The sequence below is a fragment of the Emys orbicularis genome, chromosome 2 (assembly GCF_028017835.1).
Source record: "Emys orbicularis isolate rEmyOrb1 chromosome 2, rEmyOrb1.hap1, whole genome shotgun sequence".
Classification (NCBI taxonomy): Eukaryota; Metazoa; Chordata; order Testudines; family Emydidae; genus Emys; species Emys orbicularis.
Genome location: NC_088684.1, coordinates 121,426,779 through 121,447,425, shown reverse-complemented (window position 1 = coordinate 121,447,425; position 20,647 = coordinate 121,426,779). Strand labels below are relative to the sequence as shown.

The window sequence follows — 20,647 nt, the reverse complement described above, 5'->3', positions numbered from 1 at the left end:
CCTAATTATAATTAAGGCTACATTTATGACACGGAGGTCATGGAAGTCATGGAATCCGTGACTTCCAGAGACCTCCATGACATTTTTTGCTTCAGCCTCAGGGCCTGAATGACTCTGGAGCTGACAGCCAGTGGGGCCCTGGCAGGGTTCCAGTGACAGGCGACAGCAGCAACAAGCCACAGGGGGCCCCCTGCAAAGTTCCAGTGACAGGTGACAGACTCCTGAGGGGTCCCTCCTCAGGGTTCCAGTGACAGGTGAAAGCCTTGCACGGGGATAGGGGAACACCTTGGGCGAGCGGCTGGGGTGTCCCATTTTCTCTTTGGGAAATATGGTCACCCTGCAGCTTCCAGCCGCTGTGGGTGAAGCGGGAACCCCACAGCTCCCAGCCACCACGGTGATGGGGGAAACCATGGAGCCGCAGCAGCAAAAGTCACAGGTCACGGCTTCTGTGAATTTTTGTTTATTACCCGTGACCTGTCCGTGACTTTTACTAAAAATAACCATGACAAAATCTTAGCCTTAATTATAATATAACTGTGGCTTCTCTCTATTGTCATGTTCTGGGGTGCAATCCAGCCCACTGAATGGTTGTGTCTCCACAGCCTGTAAACCTGGGTGCATTAAATGCTCTGCTGCTGTGCTCACAGCTGGAGTGACCAGATGTCCTGATTTTAAAAGAACAGTCCCGATATTCAGCACTTTGTCTTATATAGGCACCTATTACTAGTCATCCTACCTTACAGCCCTGACATTAACAGCCAGGAGTCAAGCAAGCATTGAGTGTCTGTGTGTTAAGCAGCTCTGGTCAGCTACTCTGATTCTAGCAGCCCACTTGTTGCATCCTAGCCATGCTCTGGTATATGCCAGGTTTGGTTACACCTGGCAAGATGACCCCAACACCTCCCCAGTCCTGAATTTTCCCAAACTGTACGCTCTGCAATGTCCAACCTCTTTCATGGATCATTCAGAGGAATAATAAGGTTAGTTTGCTCCTCTGAAGAGACAAAATGCACATCTTATCACTTTAGTTGAAACACAGCACTGGGTTGATTTAGATTAAAAGTAAAACAAGTTTATTAACAAAAGGAGATGGGATTTTAAATGAGTTCAGGTATAAAGGATAGAGTTAGAAATGGTTACAAGCAAATAAAAGTGTTTTCTAGAAACTTAACAAAACTACAATCTTGGTTTAAGGTAAGACTTTTACCACACTTCCTTCCAGCAAGATGGCTGATCCCATTTCATCCCCCATCCCCCTGTCAGAATCTAGCACAAAATACTTGGTTCCTTTGTCGTCTTAGGTGAAAGATAACTTGCGGTTCTTTGCCCCTCTCTTTTATAGTTCAGTGAACCTTTGAAATTGATTCTTCTGAAGGTTACCCCCGCCACGTCCCCCATCCCCCAATAAAGTTTGTTCAAGCTCTGAGGAAGGAGACATGGAGTCTGGGGTGAAGGAAGTTCCATGCCGGTTTCTTCCCCTGTTGGTGTTTGCTAAAATGCAAATTGATCTGTTCCTGCCCTCTCCAGTGCAAATGAATGGCTACTTGACATGTGATTGGTAATCACCTGTGGTGACACCTGACTGGAAGTGTTAGCCTATCCTTTGTCTGAGAGAAACCTGTTTACCCTCACCCCAGCCTCGTCTGGTAAACACATTTTAGTTCCACATTTCCTTCATATTTGTATGGTCCCTTAGGAACTTACCGTATATACACACCACACAAGAATGTTAGTTATCAGTGTGGTGTTAGTTTTCACATAACTTACATGAGATACAGATTATAACATTAATGAATTGGGGTACTCTGAACTGGTCAGGTGAGCTGAAACTCATTACCAGATATCAGTGAGCCTCTTGCATTGGGATGCTGTTAGGGTCACACCTACAAACTACTTTCCAGTGTCATGATAACATATAGCATTTATGTGGTGTTTATATTTTCAAAATACTATACAAAATTAATACTATTTTATAGCATTATCCTTGGGGGGGGGGGGGAACTGAGACCTGGAGATAAGTGATTTGTGCAACGTCACACAGTGGCAAAGTAACAATTAGAATTCTGGAGTGTCTGGCTCTTCGCCCTGTGGCCCACTAGACCATGGTGCCTCTCATAACATTTGAGCTGCTTATGTCTAGCAAGAAATATAGCAGTTAATTTAAAATTTTTGAGAAGCTGTTTTAAAGTGTCACGTTGATATAATGTATTCCCATCGATTTAAATGGTCTGCATTTTAACTAGACATTTTATTCCAGCAATCCATCAAAAACTGGAAGCGGATGGAACGGAAAAAGTAGAAGGATCCATGACGCAAAAACTGGAGAATGTACTGAACAGTAAGTTTTGTCCTCCCACCAGCAACTATTTATGGACTTCAGACTTTATGAAAGCTTTAATATATTTCTTGGAATTTGTTACACAGTAGAAAACAGTAAGTTTTGTCCTGGCATTTATTCTTGCATAGTGATGATTTTTGGGACCTGATGCTGCATCCATTGAAATCCATGGGAACTTTGCCATGAACTTCAATAGGTACAGGATCAGATTTATGGTTAACAATGGGGAAGAAGGGGAGACTTTTAAGGTAAATATTGTTTTCCTGCTTCTAAAGTGACAAATCTTGGTTTTAAAAAAGTATACACAAAAAAGTTTTGAAAAATAAATGTGCATCTAGGACAATGAGTGGAATTAAATGCAATACATTAAAGCAGTGGCAGAAGAAAAATAGAGAACTGCTACTGGAAATAGTGTTTACACTGGTAAGATTTATTTACAATACATTCTTTATTTGATATTCAGTCATTCAGACCACATTGGGACTGGTACTCCTAAGTCATTTAGGCGCTTTTGAAAATTCCATAACCTCTTCCTGTTAAAGTATTCCTCATATTGTATGATTGAGTTGGGAGAGAGCATTTACATTTCTGTTGCTTGGTACATGCTTCACCAGATCACAAAAGTTACAGTTCCTAATTCTTGGACTTATGCCAAGATAATTTTACTTTGTTTCATTGTGATTTTTTTCACAGAGGAAGGGATGTTTCCCTTAGTGCTATATCAATAAGCAGGGAATGACATCCAAATAACTGACTCAGTGTCTGAGAGCCTGAATATGCTGTATGAAATCAGAAAAGTGACATGGAAGCAGATTTTGGGGGGGGGGGGGGGGTCAGGATACTTTGGTGTGTGAATACACAATGATAGAGTGGGTAGGGGGAGAGGGAATAGTTTTCAAAAGGGCCTCCACCCAGACTCTATAATAGCACATTTCATGTACACTGTTGTACGTGCAGTTTTGCACGTAGTTTTTTTTTTCTTGGCCATGCAAAACCTGGTATTTGCAATTTACTATCTGAACAGTTTGTGTCCACACATCTGTTTGGGGTTTTTTTATACAGGCAAAATGATACACATAGGAAAACATGCACGTGCCAAAATTTTAGGCACAACCTACAATGCCATATATTTTACACCTAGTCACATGTAAAGTCAGTGCGAGCTTTTTTTCTTTTGACCAAAGTAAATTTTTAAAATGTTAAAATAGTAAAAGAACACAGCAAAAGTATCCTGTATTTAGACTAATTCATGTATCCTCTCATGGACTGCTTGTGACAGACCTCAGATTAACAATAGACTCTGTGATCATTCTCTGGTCTAGCAAGTGGAGTTGAAATCTGTATGCAAGTAATGCAGTCCATTTTTTTTGCAAGCAAGCTTTTTAGAGTAGTTTGTGCCAGCCACTTCAGAATGGTATTGGCTTTTGCTTTCTTGTGGAAAAGAATTGGTGGCTTTTCTGTCCCTGTGAAGGTGGGCAAGTCATGATGGAGGACGCTGGATGGGCCAGGGCCTGGGCTTTAAAAAAAAAAAAAAAAGAGAATAATGTTATGCAAACAAGCTATTATATTTACATATAAAATCATGTATTGTACCATGCAAAGGGATGAGTTTAATCAAGAATGGTAGCTTAAAAGAATTCAGTATATTTTAAAAGTTGGTTTCCTTTTATTGGTATGGTATCTACCTGATTGTCATTTTCTTCTGTCCACATAAGTTTTTTTTATTTCCCAATCTGTCAGAGAAGGAAAACTGATAAGTAGTCACTACTTTACTTTTTGGTAAGAAGCACTTATGGACAGAGTGTCTGATAGACCTTTCTTAAGTACATTTCTTCAGCATAGGGCTTGATTCAGCACCCATTGAAGTCGGTGACAAAAATCCCATTGACTTCAGCATTACAGGCATAGGTCTTTATTCACAGGTCAAGATGTGAGGATTGTTTGAAGCTTAACCCTTTGGAGAAAAAAAATGTGTTTATAAGGTACACCAACTCCTTTTAAACATGAGTCTGCCGAGCAGTCTGAAATATGCCAGTGTTTTTAATGGTTAAGAACACGTTGGAAGTGATGCACTCTTAAGTATTACAGGAGATTTTGTAAAAGTCATAAACAAAGGACAATGATTAATTTTTCAGTTTGTGTAACTAAAAAGAGAAACTTTTTCTTGCATAGAAATTTGATTTGATATTTCTCAAAAAATGAATTAATAATCCATAGAAAAGAAATGCAAATGCATTAAAATTGTGCTGAGGATTAATAAAACATATTATTTCTTCAAGGAATTGAGTTATGGATTCTTTTAAACTAAAGACAAATATCCATGTGCAATTCTGTAGTTGTTAGTCACCTTTTAAAGAAGCTTCCTTATGTGTTAGGGAAAAATACCTTGTGATTATAACTATAATTACCAGAAAATAATAAATGACTTGTTGCTTAACTATTAAATGAATGTATAAGTAAGTTGTGATTTAAAATAAAACAGTGATTCTCTTTATATATATATATATATATATATATATATAATATATATATATATATATATATAACAGATAGATATTTGGAAAAAATCAAACTTTATCCAGAGTCAGTATTTAAGTGTCCAGTTAGATATTATGTCGTGGGTTTTTTCTTAATGAATTAAACCATTTTACATTAAATCACATGTAGTAGAAACGGCTGTCCTGACAAAACAAAGATTTTTACGTCAGGGCTTCAAAATTTCAACAGTTTAAACATTATTTAGATTTAACAATTATTTTACAAAGACTACTTTTAACTTGAGCAGGCCACCCACAGTGTTGACTAGAGAAAATGGCATGCAAGCCACCCAGCGAGACTGATGTAATTTTTTCATCTTTGCTTAAAGTATAGTCACTAGACCAGATAATGTAGACACTTTTTACAGGCAGCGATCTAAAAGGCTAAAACAGTTCTTCTTTTTTCCTTTTGCCTAATTAAAAATAAGTCACAAGTTGAAAAATGTAACTGTTTCACATCCCATACTAATCTTCCTTCGTGTAACAGAAATTTAATTATTTTGTGCCAAATAATTATGGGAAACGTTTTAGTACAAAATAATATAACACTTTGTAGTCTGATTGGGGAAAAACTAGTTTTATTCTCTTTAGAATGTATTTTGATTGAAAAAAATAAAATAAATATGAATAGATTAATGTAGACATTCTTATTCCCATAAAATTGTTAACATAGGACTTGATCTTGCATCCAGTGAAGGGAATGAGAATTTTACTGTTGACTGCAATGCAAACAGGATCAGACCCTTATATAATGGTGTTCCAATAATGAGCTCTATATAATTGCTTAAATGTGTCTATAGTTGCTATATAGATTCATTTTTTAAAACGAAGCATTTTAATGCCAAAGATCTAAGGATATCGTAAAAAAATTCTTACTGAATTCAAAAAAGCCCCAACTTGCTTTATATAGCTGTAAAGAAAAAAGAAAGAAACTCCCCCTGCCCCCCAATGCTAACTCTTGAAGCTAGGGAATTCAACAAGTATAATTTCATTATATTCTGTTCTAAAAAAAACAGTCTCTGATGATCGAATAGCCTAAAAGACATAGATTAACTGTAAAATTTAGATTGGTGGCCAAAACAAACTATAAAATCACCACAGTGAAGTTAAGCACTTGAACTAGGAAAATGTGGTTGTTTTTAATTGTACGGAGGGCTCACCACATTAAAAGGCTAAGTGATCAGCACTGAAATAGTATTTCAGTAAATTGTGACGTGTGCTTAATATAGCTGAACAGAAATCATTAAAGTGTTAATTTGAGTTTATAGAATCAGTAGTAATTATTCACTACTTTATAATTAACATCCAGTATTATTTGATAAATAAGATTAGCTATTGAGGAATATATAGTGATCTTATTCTGCAATGATTACTTTATTTCCTTTTTTTCTCCCTCCTTTAAAATAGGGGCAAGTAACACTGCAGATACCTTATTCCAAGAAGTGTTGGGTCGCAAAGACAAGGCAGATTCAACAAGAAATGCACTCAATGTCCTTCAGCGTTTTAAGTTTCTTTTTAACCTTCCTCTTAATATTGAAAGGAATATCCAAAAGGTACAGTGCATTTTAAAAATAAAGTACAAATGTGTTTTTCCCACTGAAATCAATGTACGATATTTTTTTATTGTGACAAATCTCCAATGTTCCTTTATTTTAAAGGGTGATTACGATGTGGTCATTAATGACTATGAAAAAGCCAAGTCACTGTTTGGGAAGACCGAGGTTCAAGTGTTCAAAAAATGTAAGATTTGGGTTCAGTTACTTTGACTCTCTGCTGTTTTTTAACAGGAAAGATAAAGAACATGTAGCACCGTGAGAAGCCTTATGTGGGCTTCAGCTTCTGTTTATATGGAGCCCTCTTTAGAATTTGGAACAATTACTTTAAACAATATTTCTGGCAAGTTTTCCATCTGAGAGATACATATTACTTTGTAGTATATATAATAAGAGCTTGCAGCCAGTTTTTTTTAAAGGCTTAGTATTACTAGACATAAAACAGGTTTCAGTAACTACAGGATACAGCTTAGGGTGTCCCTCGCTTGGCATAGTTGTGAAAAAGCTTCAAAGCCAAGGCTTGTATTTTTGTAAAATTATTGTTTACAGAACTCTTTCAGATGTAAATTACAGTAAAGAGTACATATACCTTGGTTGAGTACACAAAGTGATTGATTGTTTTGAATATCTAATTCGAAATTACCATGTCTAGAAATGTATTAAGAACAAAGATCCAATTCTATATAAAACTCGCTTAATAACCTTTTTTTAATTCTTAAAAAAAAATCCATTTGAGAAGAAAATGAACAGAGAGCATTGCCACCCATGTGGTGAAATTAGTGATATTGCAAAAACAAAACTAATCCAAATTGAACACAACAGTGAAGTTGTTAAGGAAATATTATATATGGTAGTTGTGGGGGGCGGCAGTGGCTGCATATGTAAAAAGACAAGACTCCTACGTACAGGGGAAATAGTGCAGGGTAGAGTACTGAACATGGAGCTAACAAAGCATCTTTTAAATTTAATCCTCCAAGGAAAAACATAATAGTTTGGTGATATTTGAAGATTCATCTTGTAAGAACTGGTGCAATTTAAAAACTTGTTAAAATTTATCAGTTTTATCCTAAATCCATGAGATTTTGCTGAGAAAATATTAAAATTTTCAGTTGACACTTCAGGCAAAGAAAGGTATATTGGAATTCTGCATTCCTTTTTTCATAGATTATGCTGAAATTGAAACTCGAATTGAAGCCTTAAGAGAACTTCTTCTGAATAAATTGCTTGAGACTCCATCAACATTACATGATCAAAAACGTTATATAAGGTGATCTTTTACCTAATATCTTTGTCAGATATATTCTACGTCAGATGCATGTCTGTGCATTTCCCAGATAATGCAATGAATATTTTATTACATTTTAAACACTGAATTTTTTTCTTACAGAATTTGAGATTATCTTTTTCAGCCCAGGACTCAAGTCTATGTAAATAATGGCAATAATAAATTGTATTGTGTAATAAATGACACTCCTCTAGAATGAGAATTTTAATCCCAATTATCGTTCATTAAAAAGCTTTGAAACAAACTTGTATCTATATAAAGATTCTGATAAAAACTATCACTGTATGAATCCAAACTGAAACAGTCACTGATCTTAAAATGGACTCCATATTCATTAATAATAATCCATCTTGATTCGGCATGAAAAGGAAATGGTCTTGAATTTAGAAGTACTAAAAAGTGTTAATTTGGATTTCTGTTCAAAAAGTTTTACTCTTCAGATTATCGTTTTGGCTCTTTTGCCACTGGTTCATATTCAAAGGAGTAATATTACATGGGCAGATAGATTGATTTGCATAGAAATTGCAAGGGTCAGTGACATTTTTCTACAATAGCATTTCCAAAGGGGGGAGGATATGCACAAGCTGATGTGCATGCGAGCATGAAAGTGTTTTTGAACTCCTCACACCAGCAGCCTTTTGTCAGTGCCACCCTATTTTGGGTAGGCTCTTAAAGCCTCAGGAGAGGACTTGGGAAGAGCAACAAGCCCTATTCCCCTGTTCCAAACCCACTGACTCCTAGACACTGTGAGTACTGCTACACAGTCTGTGGAAGCGAGCCTCCCAGCTCAGTTTGACACACTTGGGCTCGTGCTACCATGCTAAAAACATGGCGACATTGTGGCTTGGGCTGGAACTCGGACTTTGAAGCAGAGGGAAGGGGGTGGACTTCAGAGCCCAAGCTACAGATTCAAAACACTGTCTACATAGCTATTTTTAATGCAGTAGTAATAGCCCAAGTCTGTCAACCCTGGCTGGAAGACTTGCTGCCATGAGCCGTGTAGACATACCCTCCTCCTTGATACATAGGGCAAAAGCCTCACCAGCCGCTTCTTGATACAGTCTCAAAACCCCAGAACACCCACTGAAGAGAGCGCTGTGTGCACAGAACAAATTGCATGATTGGAGCTTTAGGCCCCGATTTAGAAAAATACTTAAGGAAGTGTTTAACTTTAATCATATGAGCCATTGAAGTCAATAGACCTACTTATGAGCTCAGAGTTAGGCATTAGTTTAAATACACTGCTGAATTGGATCATTAGATTGTAAGTTCTTTCTTACAGAGACCAGTCTTCTTATATCTGAATTGTACCAACACACTTTTTGGGTGCTGTATGGATAGTATGTAATTGCTATGTCAGTGTTTAAAGGAAGGGTCATGGAGCAAAGAAGTATGTTCCCTTTTTTTTTTTTTAATAATATGTAAAATAGTCTTGAAAGTTTTAAAAAAAGTCTTTCCTTAGAAAAAGGAAAGTCATGTTGCTCCCTTTTTGGAGTGCTTCTTTGGAAGATACAGAAATGTGTGTTAGGAGCTTTTTCAGGCCCTCATTGAAAGAATGGATGTGTTGAATCCTTAAGAATGGCCCCACCTACATTAAGGAAACTTATATAAGCATGTCTACACTGATTGTAGTTACACATGTGGATACACTGCATCGGTGCAAAATGGGGCTTACTTCAGTCCTGGTTAATGTGATGTGTTACTAGCTGAAGCTGCACCAGTGCAAGCCCTGCTTGACCACAGTACACCGTGTTTATGCTAGGGGTTTACATGGGTGTAACTATAATGATATGGTTATACCAGTGCAAATTTCCTTAATGTAGATGGAGTAAAAGAGCTTTTTTTTCCTCCCAAGTGGTCTTAGTTACATAGATATTAAAAAAAAAAAAAAGAAAAGAAACCCTAAGACTTTAAAATAGTCTGAATAAAAATCACTTATCCTCAGTAAATCGTTGATACTTTTGATGTTCTGTACATCCTGAGTATTTCAGTGTGAATGAGCTCTGAAACACCACAAATTATTCCTCCCTCTCCCCTCTCCCACCCCCAAAAAAACGAATGTCTTAATCAAAAAGACACTAAAAGTGTGTCAACCCATTTTTATCTCCTTTTGTAGGTCATGTTTTAGATTAATATTTGCATCATACTGTTCAAAATTCCCTCATCCAGTTAATTAAACATCTTTCCCAAAGCCAGCAAAAGCTTTTTAAAGTAGAAATGAGTCAAATGCAGATTCAAGTCCTTTTGAAAACTGATGAAGTTGAGCTCATGATTTATAAATCTTACACAACTGCTCATTTTTAAAGAGTATCTCATCTGTCCAAATGATGAGCATGCTTTGACAAAAACAATTTGTTCTACATGTCTCAAGTACCACAGACAGTTCTTAAGAAAGTTGGAATTTTGCAATCATATCAATTAGCATTACTCAGATGTAATAATTTAGCTTTTGTGAAAGGGTTATGCACTTTTCAGTACTGCTTACGATCTTAAATCAGTGTATTATTTCATCTTGGGTATCTTGCATTGCTAAATCCATTCTGTGTTTAGGTAGTACAAGAAACTTTGTAGTATACAAAATAGTAGATTTGCTAATACTGAAGCACTTATCTTGAAGCACTTTCAGGCTCAGTTATTCAATATGCTGTTGTTGTCGTCACATACATTCAAAGGCCTGTACTTTAGTTTCAGAATTGATGGGCATGAACTTCTACAGTCTCTATTTGTGCACATGCAGATGTAAGCACAGCAGCTGATTTTTTTCCCTAGATACCTAATTATGTGCTCCCCCTTTTCTAGAAATTTAAGGCCTTATTTTCAAAGGAACCTCATCTAGTCTCTATCACACCACACACACATTCTCCCCCCCCCCCAATAATAGTTCCTTCTTTACTCATCATTAATATTCACATTCAAGATTAAAGAGATGATAGTACAATCAGAATATAACTAGTGCAGGAAAATACAGTAGATTGGTGCTTATGATGTCAACAATGGTTGCAACAGAAACACTGAGCATTGAACTAAGATCTTGACAGATAATTAAGTTACCTTATTGGAGGAATAACTAAAGCTACACATTAATGTTTTGTTAACTATATATATTCTGCCTATTTCTGTTCTTTTCTTTGGTCAGGTAAGGCTTTGCCTCCACTAAATTAGGAAGGGAAACTGCAAAGCTTGTTCTAGTTTTCAGTGTAAATATCTCTCATTTAAAATTCTAGTAGTTCTTTAGATTTCCCCCCCTAAGAAGTACAGAAAAGGTTATTTATGATTAAACTTTGCTGTATTTTAAGTTTTCAGTATGTCAAGTCTGAGCTGCAACCTCTGGACTTGGTTTTACAGATATCTTTCTGATCTCCATGCTTCTGGGGACCCTGCGTGGCAGTGTATTGGTGCCCAGCACAAATGGATTCTTCAACTCATGCACAACTGCAAAGACAGCTACGTTAAAGATCAAAAAGGCAAGAATGTTTTTCCAGTTTACAGAAAGTCTTCGGTTTGACACTTAAGAGTTTGACATGGTTTCTTATATTTTATTTGACACAAAAGTAAAGGTTAGAATTATTATTATAACAACTTTTTACTTTACTTTGATGGCATTAAATAGTGAAAATATTATTAGGCTTCATCCATTCAGCTAAAGTTAGATCCAACCCTTGAAATATTTCTCCGTGTTCGGTTTAATTCATATTGATTTTTAATTGCTGAATACAGATATCTGTTGTCAGAGTATATGCCAGTAATGCATGGATATGTAGGAGACTGGAGCATTGTGGAATACTGAATTTGCACATATATTTTTATTGAGACTCAGTTTAGAGATTGTGAGGTTGGCTGCAACCTGCTACAGTGTCTAAATATCCCACTTACTCAGTTTTACCAACAGGTTCATCAACTACTCAATGGTCTTCATTTTCACTAGTGTTGCTACTGGAAGAATTGCTTTTATATATAGTGCTTCCAGAAGTTTCATCACCACAACTGCCAATTAACATGGTCTGTTATAATAATATTCTTTCCAGAAAAACTAGTCATAAGGCTAGTATTGCAGGGTGTGAAGCCAAAGAAAATGTTACCACACTTTGATTTGACTTGGAAAATTAACTATTGGTCAGATTTTAGTATCCATATAGTCATTTGGATCCATCCAACTATTGAATAGCATCTTTTTTCACTTAAAGAATAAATACGATACTACTCAAGGTAAGTGTATCAACATCTATCCCTCTTCTGGGCAGAAAGATAACTCCCATATTAATGTTACTCCATGTGTGTCCCAAACCAAAAGTATCTCTTTGGAACTACAAGAATTGTATCCATTGTAGAAGTGCTCCACAGAACTGGTATAGGACTCTTAGGCCTGGTCTACACTGGGGGGAGAGAAGGGATCAACCTAAGATACGCAACTTCAGCTATGAGAATAACGTAGCTGAAGTCGACGTATCTTAGTTCGACTTACCTCGCCGCCTCACGGCTTAGGGTTCGATTGCTGTGGCTCCCCCGTCAACTTTGCTTCCGCCTCTCGCCGAGCTGGAGTACAGCAGTCGACGGGAGAGCGATCGGGAATCGATTTATCGCGTCTACGCTACACGCAATAAATCAATCCCCGATAGATCGATTGCTACCCACCGATCCAGCGGGTAGTGTAGACGTAGCCTTAGACGTGTTTCTCCTTCCAAAGAGGTTACCAGGTGAGATATAGGGTTCAGCAGGTACTTAAAGTATTGAACATGATGACGATAATAGAACCATGAATTCATGAGATCTGGTTAGAACATGCACAGCATATACCTTTAGCTTCAGTCCACCCTAGTGGATCATACTGTGTGCCACTATGCCAGCAGTGATAGCAGGGGAGATTTTCATTCAGGAATACACCAATTTAGGTGCAAAAAATAAACAAAGTAACAAGATCCACATAAAAAGATATCTGTAGGATTTCTTTTTATCATCTTACCTGAGGGCTTATTGAGAGCAATCATCCCATAGCTTCTTACCCAGAAAAATAAAACAGGAAGATAATATGAGATTGAGACTATTTTTTTCTGAAGCTGTCTAGAACAGTGTTTCTCAATGATCGGTCTTTGGACCTGAGATCTCTCTGACACAGTTTAGGAATTCAGCAAGCCGATCCCTGGTGTCAAAAAGGCTAAGAAACACTGGCCTGGAAGACTTAAAGACATGTTTAATTAAAATTAATAGAAGATGTGTGTCCAAATTTTCTAGCTTGCCTCAATAATCTCAACCTATGTATAACACTTCTCCTTACTCCTTATTATCTGAATTGTTAAGATGTGGGACTTACAGCAATTCACCTCCAGCCCAATGTTAATATTAAACAATTTATTGTGTTAGCAGCCTTTCTGGGAACCAAACAGGAGGAATTTATGTAACTTTAGTCTGCAGAGCACATAGATTTATACATGGATGGAACAAGCAATATATATATACATACATATATTAAATGAGCTTAAATGAATGTGATCAGAGATGTAAAATAGATTAAAACACACTATAATAAATATGTCTTTCAAGCAGGAAGTGTGTCTTTCCATTCTAGGTGTAAAATTGGTTATGCATGAAACTGAGAAATCTAATCAACCTATAGAAATAGAAACAAGGCTTTTGACAGAAGAAAGTTATTTATATTTATACTGCATTCAGAGGCCATTTCGTAAGTGAAGTTGGTAACAGATTTTCAGACTGCAGTCTTCTATTAAAAGCTCCCTTTTCCAAGAAAGATTCTTTTGTATATCAAGTATTTGGCAGCAGAGGTGGGTCATAAGGTTGATATTCTCTTGAACACTGTATTAGATCTTTCTCAAGGTTTCAGTTTTTAACAGGCATAGCATGCACTTATCCTAGCAGATGGTGCTCTTCATATTGTAAACATTGGGATACAGAGCTGAAGATTACTGCTGCACCTTAAGCACACCAGCATTAATCATTGGATATTCCAGATTGTTCTCCCACTGACTGATTATACAACACAAATTTGATACGTAGATTTAAATTGAACCAGGACTGACTATGTTAAAACTCCAGTAAAGATACCTCAAATACCAGTAGGAGGTGGACAGAGAAACAGTGTGTGTATGATGTATTTCCCAACTTTTTAGTGAGTTAGTGTCACAAGCAATTTGCAGCTAAACTGTATCTGTTTCAAAGGAGACCAGTGCTCTGAATTGTTACACATGAAGAATTTTCTATTGCCTTAATACAAGTCTAATTCATCTCTTAAATTCCTGTGAAACAGGTCCAAAATTAGACCAAAGCCTTTGCTTTTCCTGCCAGGAAAGCCTTTGGTTAACACCCCGCTGGCATCCCCAAACAGGATTTTTAGAGGTGATCATCAAAGCTAGTTGGGTTTTTGGTTTGTTGGGTTTTTTTGTTCAGGTTTTTTTTTTTTTTTTTTTTGGCAAGTTGTGGTGTATGTGGGGGAAATATTTTAACACTACAATTATTTGCTAAATGCCTGAGTTAACAAGGATGAGTGAGACATTTAGCATGTCAGTTATTCTACGACCTGCCCACAATGGGGATTTTTCCTATTTCAACTATTGGTGATCGACCGCAAGTGTATCTGAGCCAATAAAAACCTGTAGTGCATGGACAGTGTCACCTGCTATAAGAGCTCCTCGTGTGTAAATACTGGATTTGCCTATCTACACTAGGGAATTCCGTGGTGCAGCTACACCAGCCAGGCCACTGATGGCTGTAATCAGGACAAGGATTATATTTACTTCCCCGCTATGCATGTATTTTTTTTTTTAATTTCCCTAGAGTTGCCCTGACAGTCTACCCTGCTGTCAATTATCAGAATCTCAGAGCCTCTACTAAGCATAATTGGAGAAGGAAGTTAGTCAGTATAGATGCTCATGTAGTTGACTTTTTTATTGTATGCTGTAGTTTAAATAGATATTTAAATATGATTTTGTATCCCAAATGAGAGTGGAGGATTCACAACAGTACCATCATCAGAAAAAAAAATTCTCTTTACTTGGGCACTGCTGGACAAGCTGCATCCTATAGTAATGGTTAGTGGTAGCTAGCATGTGCTAGAATTCTGAGCCACCACAGCGCAAAGCTTGCAAATGCAACTTGGAAGTGCTGAAAGAGGGAAAAGATGGCAAGCGCTTTCCCTACTCAGCTGTACGAAGTCAGGTTTAATGCACAGCGCTGTACATCTGCAAGTGTAGCCAAGGCCAGAATACTAATATAGGTCCTGAAGTTTCCTCCTGGAATTTGTAAGTAGGGCTAATTAGAAGTCCTGCATATTTCAAATGTTCTCTGCTCTGTGCTCAAATTGTGAATTTATGTATTTTACTGTCCCATTGACATTGAAAGTTATGTCAGGCTCTGAACTGTGTAAAACTATTTGGCAGCCTGACATGGATGAAGAAGCTGACAACTGAAGTAGCAAATCAGTTGTAATAATTAAAGAAATCTTTTGATGGGAGAGTCCAGGCTGCATACAAACTACACAAATCTGGTGATTAGGTAAATGGTTATGTTTATTTTCTGAGGGTGGAGATAAGGGGAACAATGAGGGAAAGAGAATCTTAACAAAATATGTGAGGGAGGGGAGATTTCTAAAGTACTTTGGTGCATTTTTGAGTTCATTTCTCAGAAATGATATTCAGACAGAGAACAAGAACATAAATAAATCCATGCAAATTAATGGACTAATCTTTCATGGCTGGCACCAGCACCAGTGCAACCTTCACAACAGCTTTTACAGAGCTGAGAAGCAGATTACAGGAGGAGATTACAGGACTTCTCTGCTCCCTCTCCAACACTTAAAGACCAGAACCAGTGCCCTCTATCTCAGTTGAGGAGCAATTCTAGATGCACGAGACAATGATCCTTATCCCAAACTGAACCCAACAATGATATTCACTCCCACCAGCTGATAGAGCATTGTGTCTACTACCAGCAGGTAAGACAGTTCTTGGAGATCAGAACTTCCCCTTTGCTCTCTCAAACCAAAGTGAGCTTGCCAACCACCCATCCTTCTACTGCAAGGAACCACAATTCTCATCACCCTATGTTCCCCCAACACTGATCAGATGATAATCCTCAGGCATAATTGATGGAGTGGATAACAGACATTTCATTAAGTCCAGACACATCTCCGGCCACATCACCAATGTTCACAGAAGACCTGTGTCTAATGAAGTATGCAGGCAGAAGCTAGCGTAGGTAGTACAAGGCCTGGTCTACACTACCCGCCTGAATCGGCGGGTAGAAATCGATCTCTTGGGGATCGACTTATCGCGTCTCGTCAGGACGCGACAATCGATCCCCGAATCGACGCACTTACTCCACCAGCGGAGGTGGGAGTAAGCGCCGTCGACTGGGAGCCGTGGCAGTCGATTTTGCCGCCGTCCTCACAACAGGGTAAGTCGGATCTGATACGTCGAATTCAGCTACGCTATTCGCGTAGCTGAATTTGCGTATCTTAAATCGACCCCCCCCTGTAGTGTAGATGTAGCCCAAGAAATTATTAGAATCCAACATAAAAGCGTAACAGTGACTGAGACCAAGAGACTACCCTCCTCCTCACCACGCACTCTGAAAAATATTAGGCCATGGAACTTTTCCAGATGGTGAGCCACATACTCCAGATTATCTTTGCCCAACTGCAGACCCTGGTACAATGACAAGACCCCATGATTCTCATTAACGGAGTTTTGTACAGCTGTGGAAACAGAGTTTCTGAAAACTCAGAGAAATGTCCACATCATCAGGTGTACCCATGTTTTTATGACTAGTGGATGGTCACTTTTTGCTTACTGCTAAACTGAGATTGTCAGTGCCTCCATCAGAAGGGGAAAATCTACTGATCAACTTGAAAACGTGGAATAACCCAATTTGGTACTCAAGAATCCAGCAAATGACTAGGAGGATAGATACTTAGGCACTTTTGAAAATTTCCCTTGGCATCTTTAGGCACCTAAAGACCTTTGACAATCTGGCCCTAAGTGACTTGCCCATCATCATGAGGCAAGTGTGTCGCAGAGCAGTGACTTGAACCCAGCGCTCTCAGATCCTGGGCTAATGCCATAACCACTGGAGTGTCCTTCTTCTCACCTCATGCCCAAAAACAAATTCAACCTCTTCCAATACGTTTTCAGAAATGAGATGTAAACATGGAACTATGCTCCTGCTAATACCTTCTAGACTCATTAGGAACTTTTGGCCCAGTTGCCCATCAAGGTCGTCTTATCTGCTTGTGAAGTCACTTATTCCTCTGACAGATTTGAACTTAAATTAACCTTCTGGGCAGTCAAAGCCCATATTTTTTCCTAGGCTTTTGGGAAGGGGTGATGTTCGAGATGTTTGGATTTTTTGTTATCTTCATGATATTTGCTAGTGAAAAGTTCTCTCTCTGAAGGTGGGATGAGCAGTCCTTTATATTTGTATTTTTTTATTTTACATTTATGGAATAATTGCCCAGAGCATTGGATGGACCCCTTTTATAAATCTAAATAAATACTTGCAGCACTACATCAGGCCAGTGATTTGTCGAAAGACTGATTGTAGGTAGAGCCAAAGTCCCTCCCTCAATTAGTTCATAGGCTCATCCTCCCCAAAGAAGATTCTCCAAAATAGAGAGAAATAGAATTATGGGAGGCTTTTAATTGCTATTTGAATTTAAAGCGTGTCTTGTGACAATCACTGTGATATCTTAATGTCTGCTCAAAGCAGACAGGACTTGCATATCTTCTGAAAGGCACCTGAACGGTAAACTGTATAGTACTCAATTTTTCACTTTGGGATGGATATTCTGAGTTGATCCTGCTGTGATTTGGAGGAGTCTAGGTATTTTCAAACCTGATGCTTAGACACCTTAGTTATCCCCTGCAGCTAAAACAATATTTATTTAAATGTATTTGGTCACTCCTTTACCATTTGGCACTTTTTTTGTTTTTTCGCTACTCTTTTAGGCTTCTTGTAGTCAGACTCACTGTAGTACAGGAAACATAAGGGATATAATGAAGTAAAGTGGCAGGCAAATAAATGCAAATAAATAAGCTTTAGTTTAAAATTTGCCTAGGGGCACCAGGAGCAGTGCCAAAATACAGTGAGTACTGGGATTTCTAAAGTGAATATAAGGGAAAGAAACCATAGAGATTAAGAATATTTTCTACATGTCTGCTAGTTATTGCTGGAGCTTTGCTATTGGTTATGTGGGTCTTGTGATCCTGTGAGCTAAAACAGGGAAGAAACCTAATGTTGTTATCTTAAATGACTGTAGCTAATATCTTCGTTTATCAAAATATCTTCACATAAGATGTTCAGTATTGAAGCAAAGATATAATCATTTTTCAAACCCTTAAAATAGTCTTATGGAAATGCTAAGACAATAATAGCATGAACTGCCTGCTGCAATATAGGGGGCGTGGTTGGTATGTAGATTCTGTCTACATTGTGTGTTATTTTTTTTAACAAAGTAAACACATGTATCTATCTTAAAACAGAATAATGTATCACTTTTAGCCAATTTTTAATGCTAAAATTGTATCGTTTTGGCAGCACTTTTAGTATGGTGCTCAACTGTGAGTGCTGTCTTAAGGATATATGTTTTCTTTTGATGCCAGAATAACAGCAGCTGTACATAGTGTGAAGGAAGGAGGCAGATGCTTAGACCACTTTGCTCTTTCTTCTGTACCATACTAGAATTCTATTCACCTTGCGATGAATGATCTATCTTTGTTAGAGCAGACAGGCCAGCAAGGCTTGTGTCAAAAGGGCCTTTTCAATTTGTTATCCTAGCAGCTGGTTCTCTTCTATTGCCTTCTCTTACTGTACATCTGGAAGAAGACTTCTTGCAGCTGGGAGCCATTTCATGTCTAAACCACATCCCCTGTCCGTCGCAGAAATACTCTTTTCACAGTGAATGTCCAGCAAAACTCTTAATGAGCTATTAATTAAGAAATTAAAATATTAATCATTACAGAGCTTGACATTGGGCTGTTTTTGTTTTATTTGTTTTAGTTTTGTTTTTATTATTATCTGTTAGTCTGCTGTTCACACTTGCTGTGGACATCTTGCGGGGGGAGGGGAGTGTTCCTTTATATGTCAGTTTAAATTGTTTAAACGTATGTCGCAGGCAGTAAAGGTCTGACAATAAAAAGAAACACAATTCGATCAAGGCGAACATTTACAAATCGGGGTGAAATGCTGGCCACATTGAAATCAATGGTAAAATTCCCATTGGCTTCAGTTGCTAAATTTCCCAAAGTGCCAAAATTAGTCTCCTAAATCCTTGTTTAGGTGACTAAATAAAAGTGGGCTGACTGTCAAGGATGCCGAAGACTTCAGCTCCACTAACATAGACCAGTAAAAACAAAGTCACTTTTATGTAGGCTAACTCTAGGTACTGAGTTTTGAAAATGAAAAGTATTTGTGAAGTTCTTATTTGTTATGCCAAATCTGTTTTATTTCTGTATACAAATTGCTATTTTAAATATAAAACCTTTTTGCACCATTTGTTTTTAAACATATTCCAGAAATATCAGTGGTTGTGATGTAGGAGAACCCCAATTTACTAACTGCCAGGTTTTCCTGTTTTGTTTGAATGGAATGTTTTGTATTTTTACTTACTGACCATGTGAAATCTGTCATAGTTCTAAATATATATGACAGAATATTGAGAGCAAACAAAACAGAGTAACTTATCTCTTGAAACAGGTTAATTTTAAGGGAATTCATAGTACTCCCTTAATTTCTTGCCTCAGAAAATTGAAATTCTTCTATGCGGTGTGCTTGAAAGGAATCCTATCCTGGTTGTGTCAGTGCAGGCTCCAGGCACTGCATGTTTGGTCAACAAGCAACAGTGGGTGGTCGGGCTGTAGCACAGGACAAGGGCCCGCTGTGCACAGGAAAAAATGTTCAAAGGTGTTTAAGGGTGGTAAGGAAGTCTGCCGCCCTTCAGAGAGTCTGGAGGCTATAGATCAGTATACCCTCACACTGTTGTGGCCTGTGAGAAAGCTCGCTATAAGAGACGTAAAGGATGAGAAAATACAGTAACTATATTCACCTAGTTACACATGTGCAGAGCCCTCTTAAATTTTACACATATGCATACCATATATACAGTAGTCTGTTGTTTAAGTATAGTCTGGCATGTTGGCTTATAAAGGAAAATTGTAATTCTTCAGATTGAAAAATTACTAAAACTGAGCTGTAACATGTCTCATTAGAAGTTGCTTTTTCAATCCAAGGAGAAATAATATTCCTCAATAGAGCCAAACTTCAATCAATACCTCTTCTGAAATCCTTTTAAAGAATTTTAATTGAATTTTACTTGAATGACATGCCAGGTACAGTTTGATGCAGAAATGAGGCCCCATTTAAAGGTGGCTCAGAGACAAAATCTCATTGTCTCTAGAGAAAAAGAATAAATAAAGTCAAGGTACAGAGAATTTTACGGAACAGACGTTTGCTGCAGAATAGTTTCACAAATAAGTTTTAAAATACGGAAATTAAGTCATTGTTTACAGGGTTTAAATTGTTGACCAGTTTGTAGACTACAGCAAAACTACTTTTTAAGTATATTGCCTGTAGAGCTTCAATGAATTTACACATAGTAACATGCTGGATATATAGTATATATGCATAATCCATAGTGCACACTGTATGCAAATGTGTTTATATAGCATATGTATATGTTTATGTTAATATATATAGAGAAAATTCTAGTCCCAGTTATAGGAGCATGCACAGAAGAATATATTCAGAATTACTTACTATACAGTAAGTGTATGCCTAAGTGTAGTAGATGTCCTCACAAGACATACAGTTGCTTTATATGCAAGGCCTGATTTTGAGAGGTGCTGAGCGCAGAGCGTGTGTGTAAATCTCAAATGTAATCATTCTAATATTATTTTATGCCACTTTATCACTGTAAATATATATGGTGTAA

The 20,647-nt window shown here is 37.5% G+C and overlaps 1 protein-coding gene across 1 annotated transcript in view; it reads left to right on the top strand.

The window, feature by feature from the left end:
• EXOC2 (exocyst complex component 2) overlaps positions 1 to 20,647 on the top strand; it is a 204,913-nt gene that overhangs the window by 67,425 nt on the left and 116,841 nt on the right. The window contains exons 7-11 of the mRNA XM_065398970.1: positions 2,258 to 2,338; positions 6,283 to 6,428; positions 6,534 to 6,615; positions 7,593 to 7,695; positions 11,059 to 11,177. Of these exons, the coding sequence (XP_065255042.1) occupies positions 2,258 to 2,338; positions 6,283 to 6,428; positions 6,534 to 6,615; positions 7,593 to 7,695; positions 11,059 to 11,177 (531 nt within the window). The remainder of the gene's footprint in view (positions 1 to 2,257; positions 2,339 to 6,282; positions 6,429 to 6,533; positions 6,616 to 7,592; positions 7,696 to 11,058; positions 11,178 to 20,647) is intronic.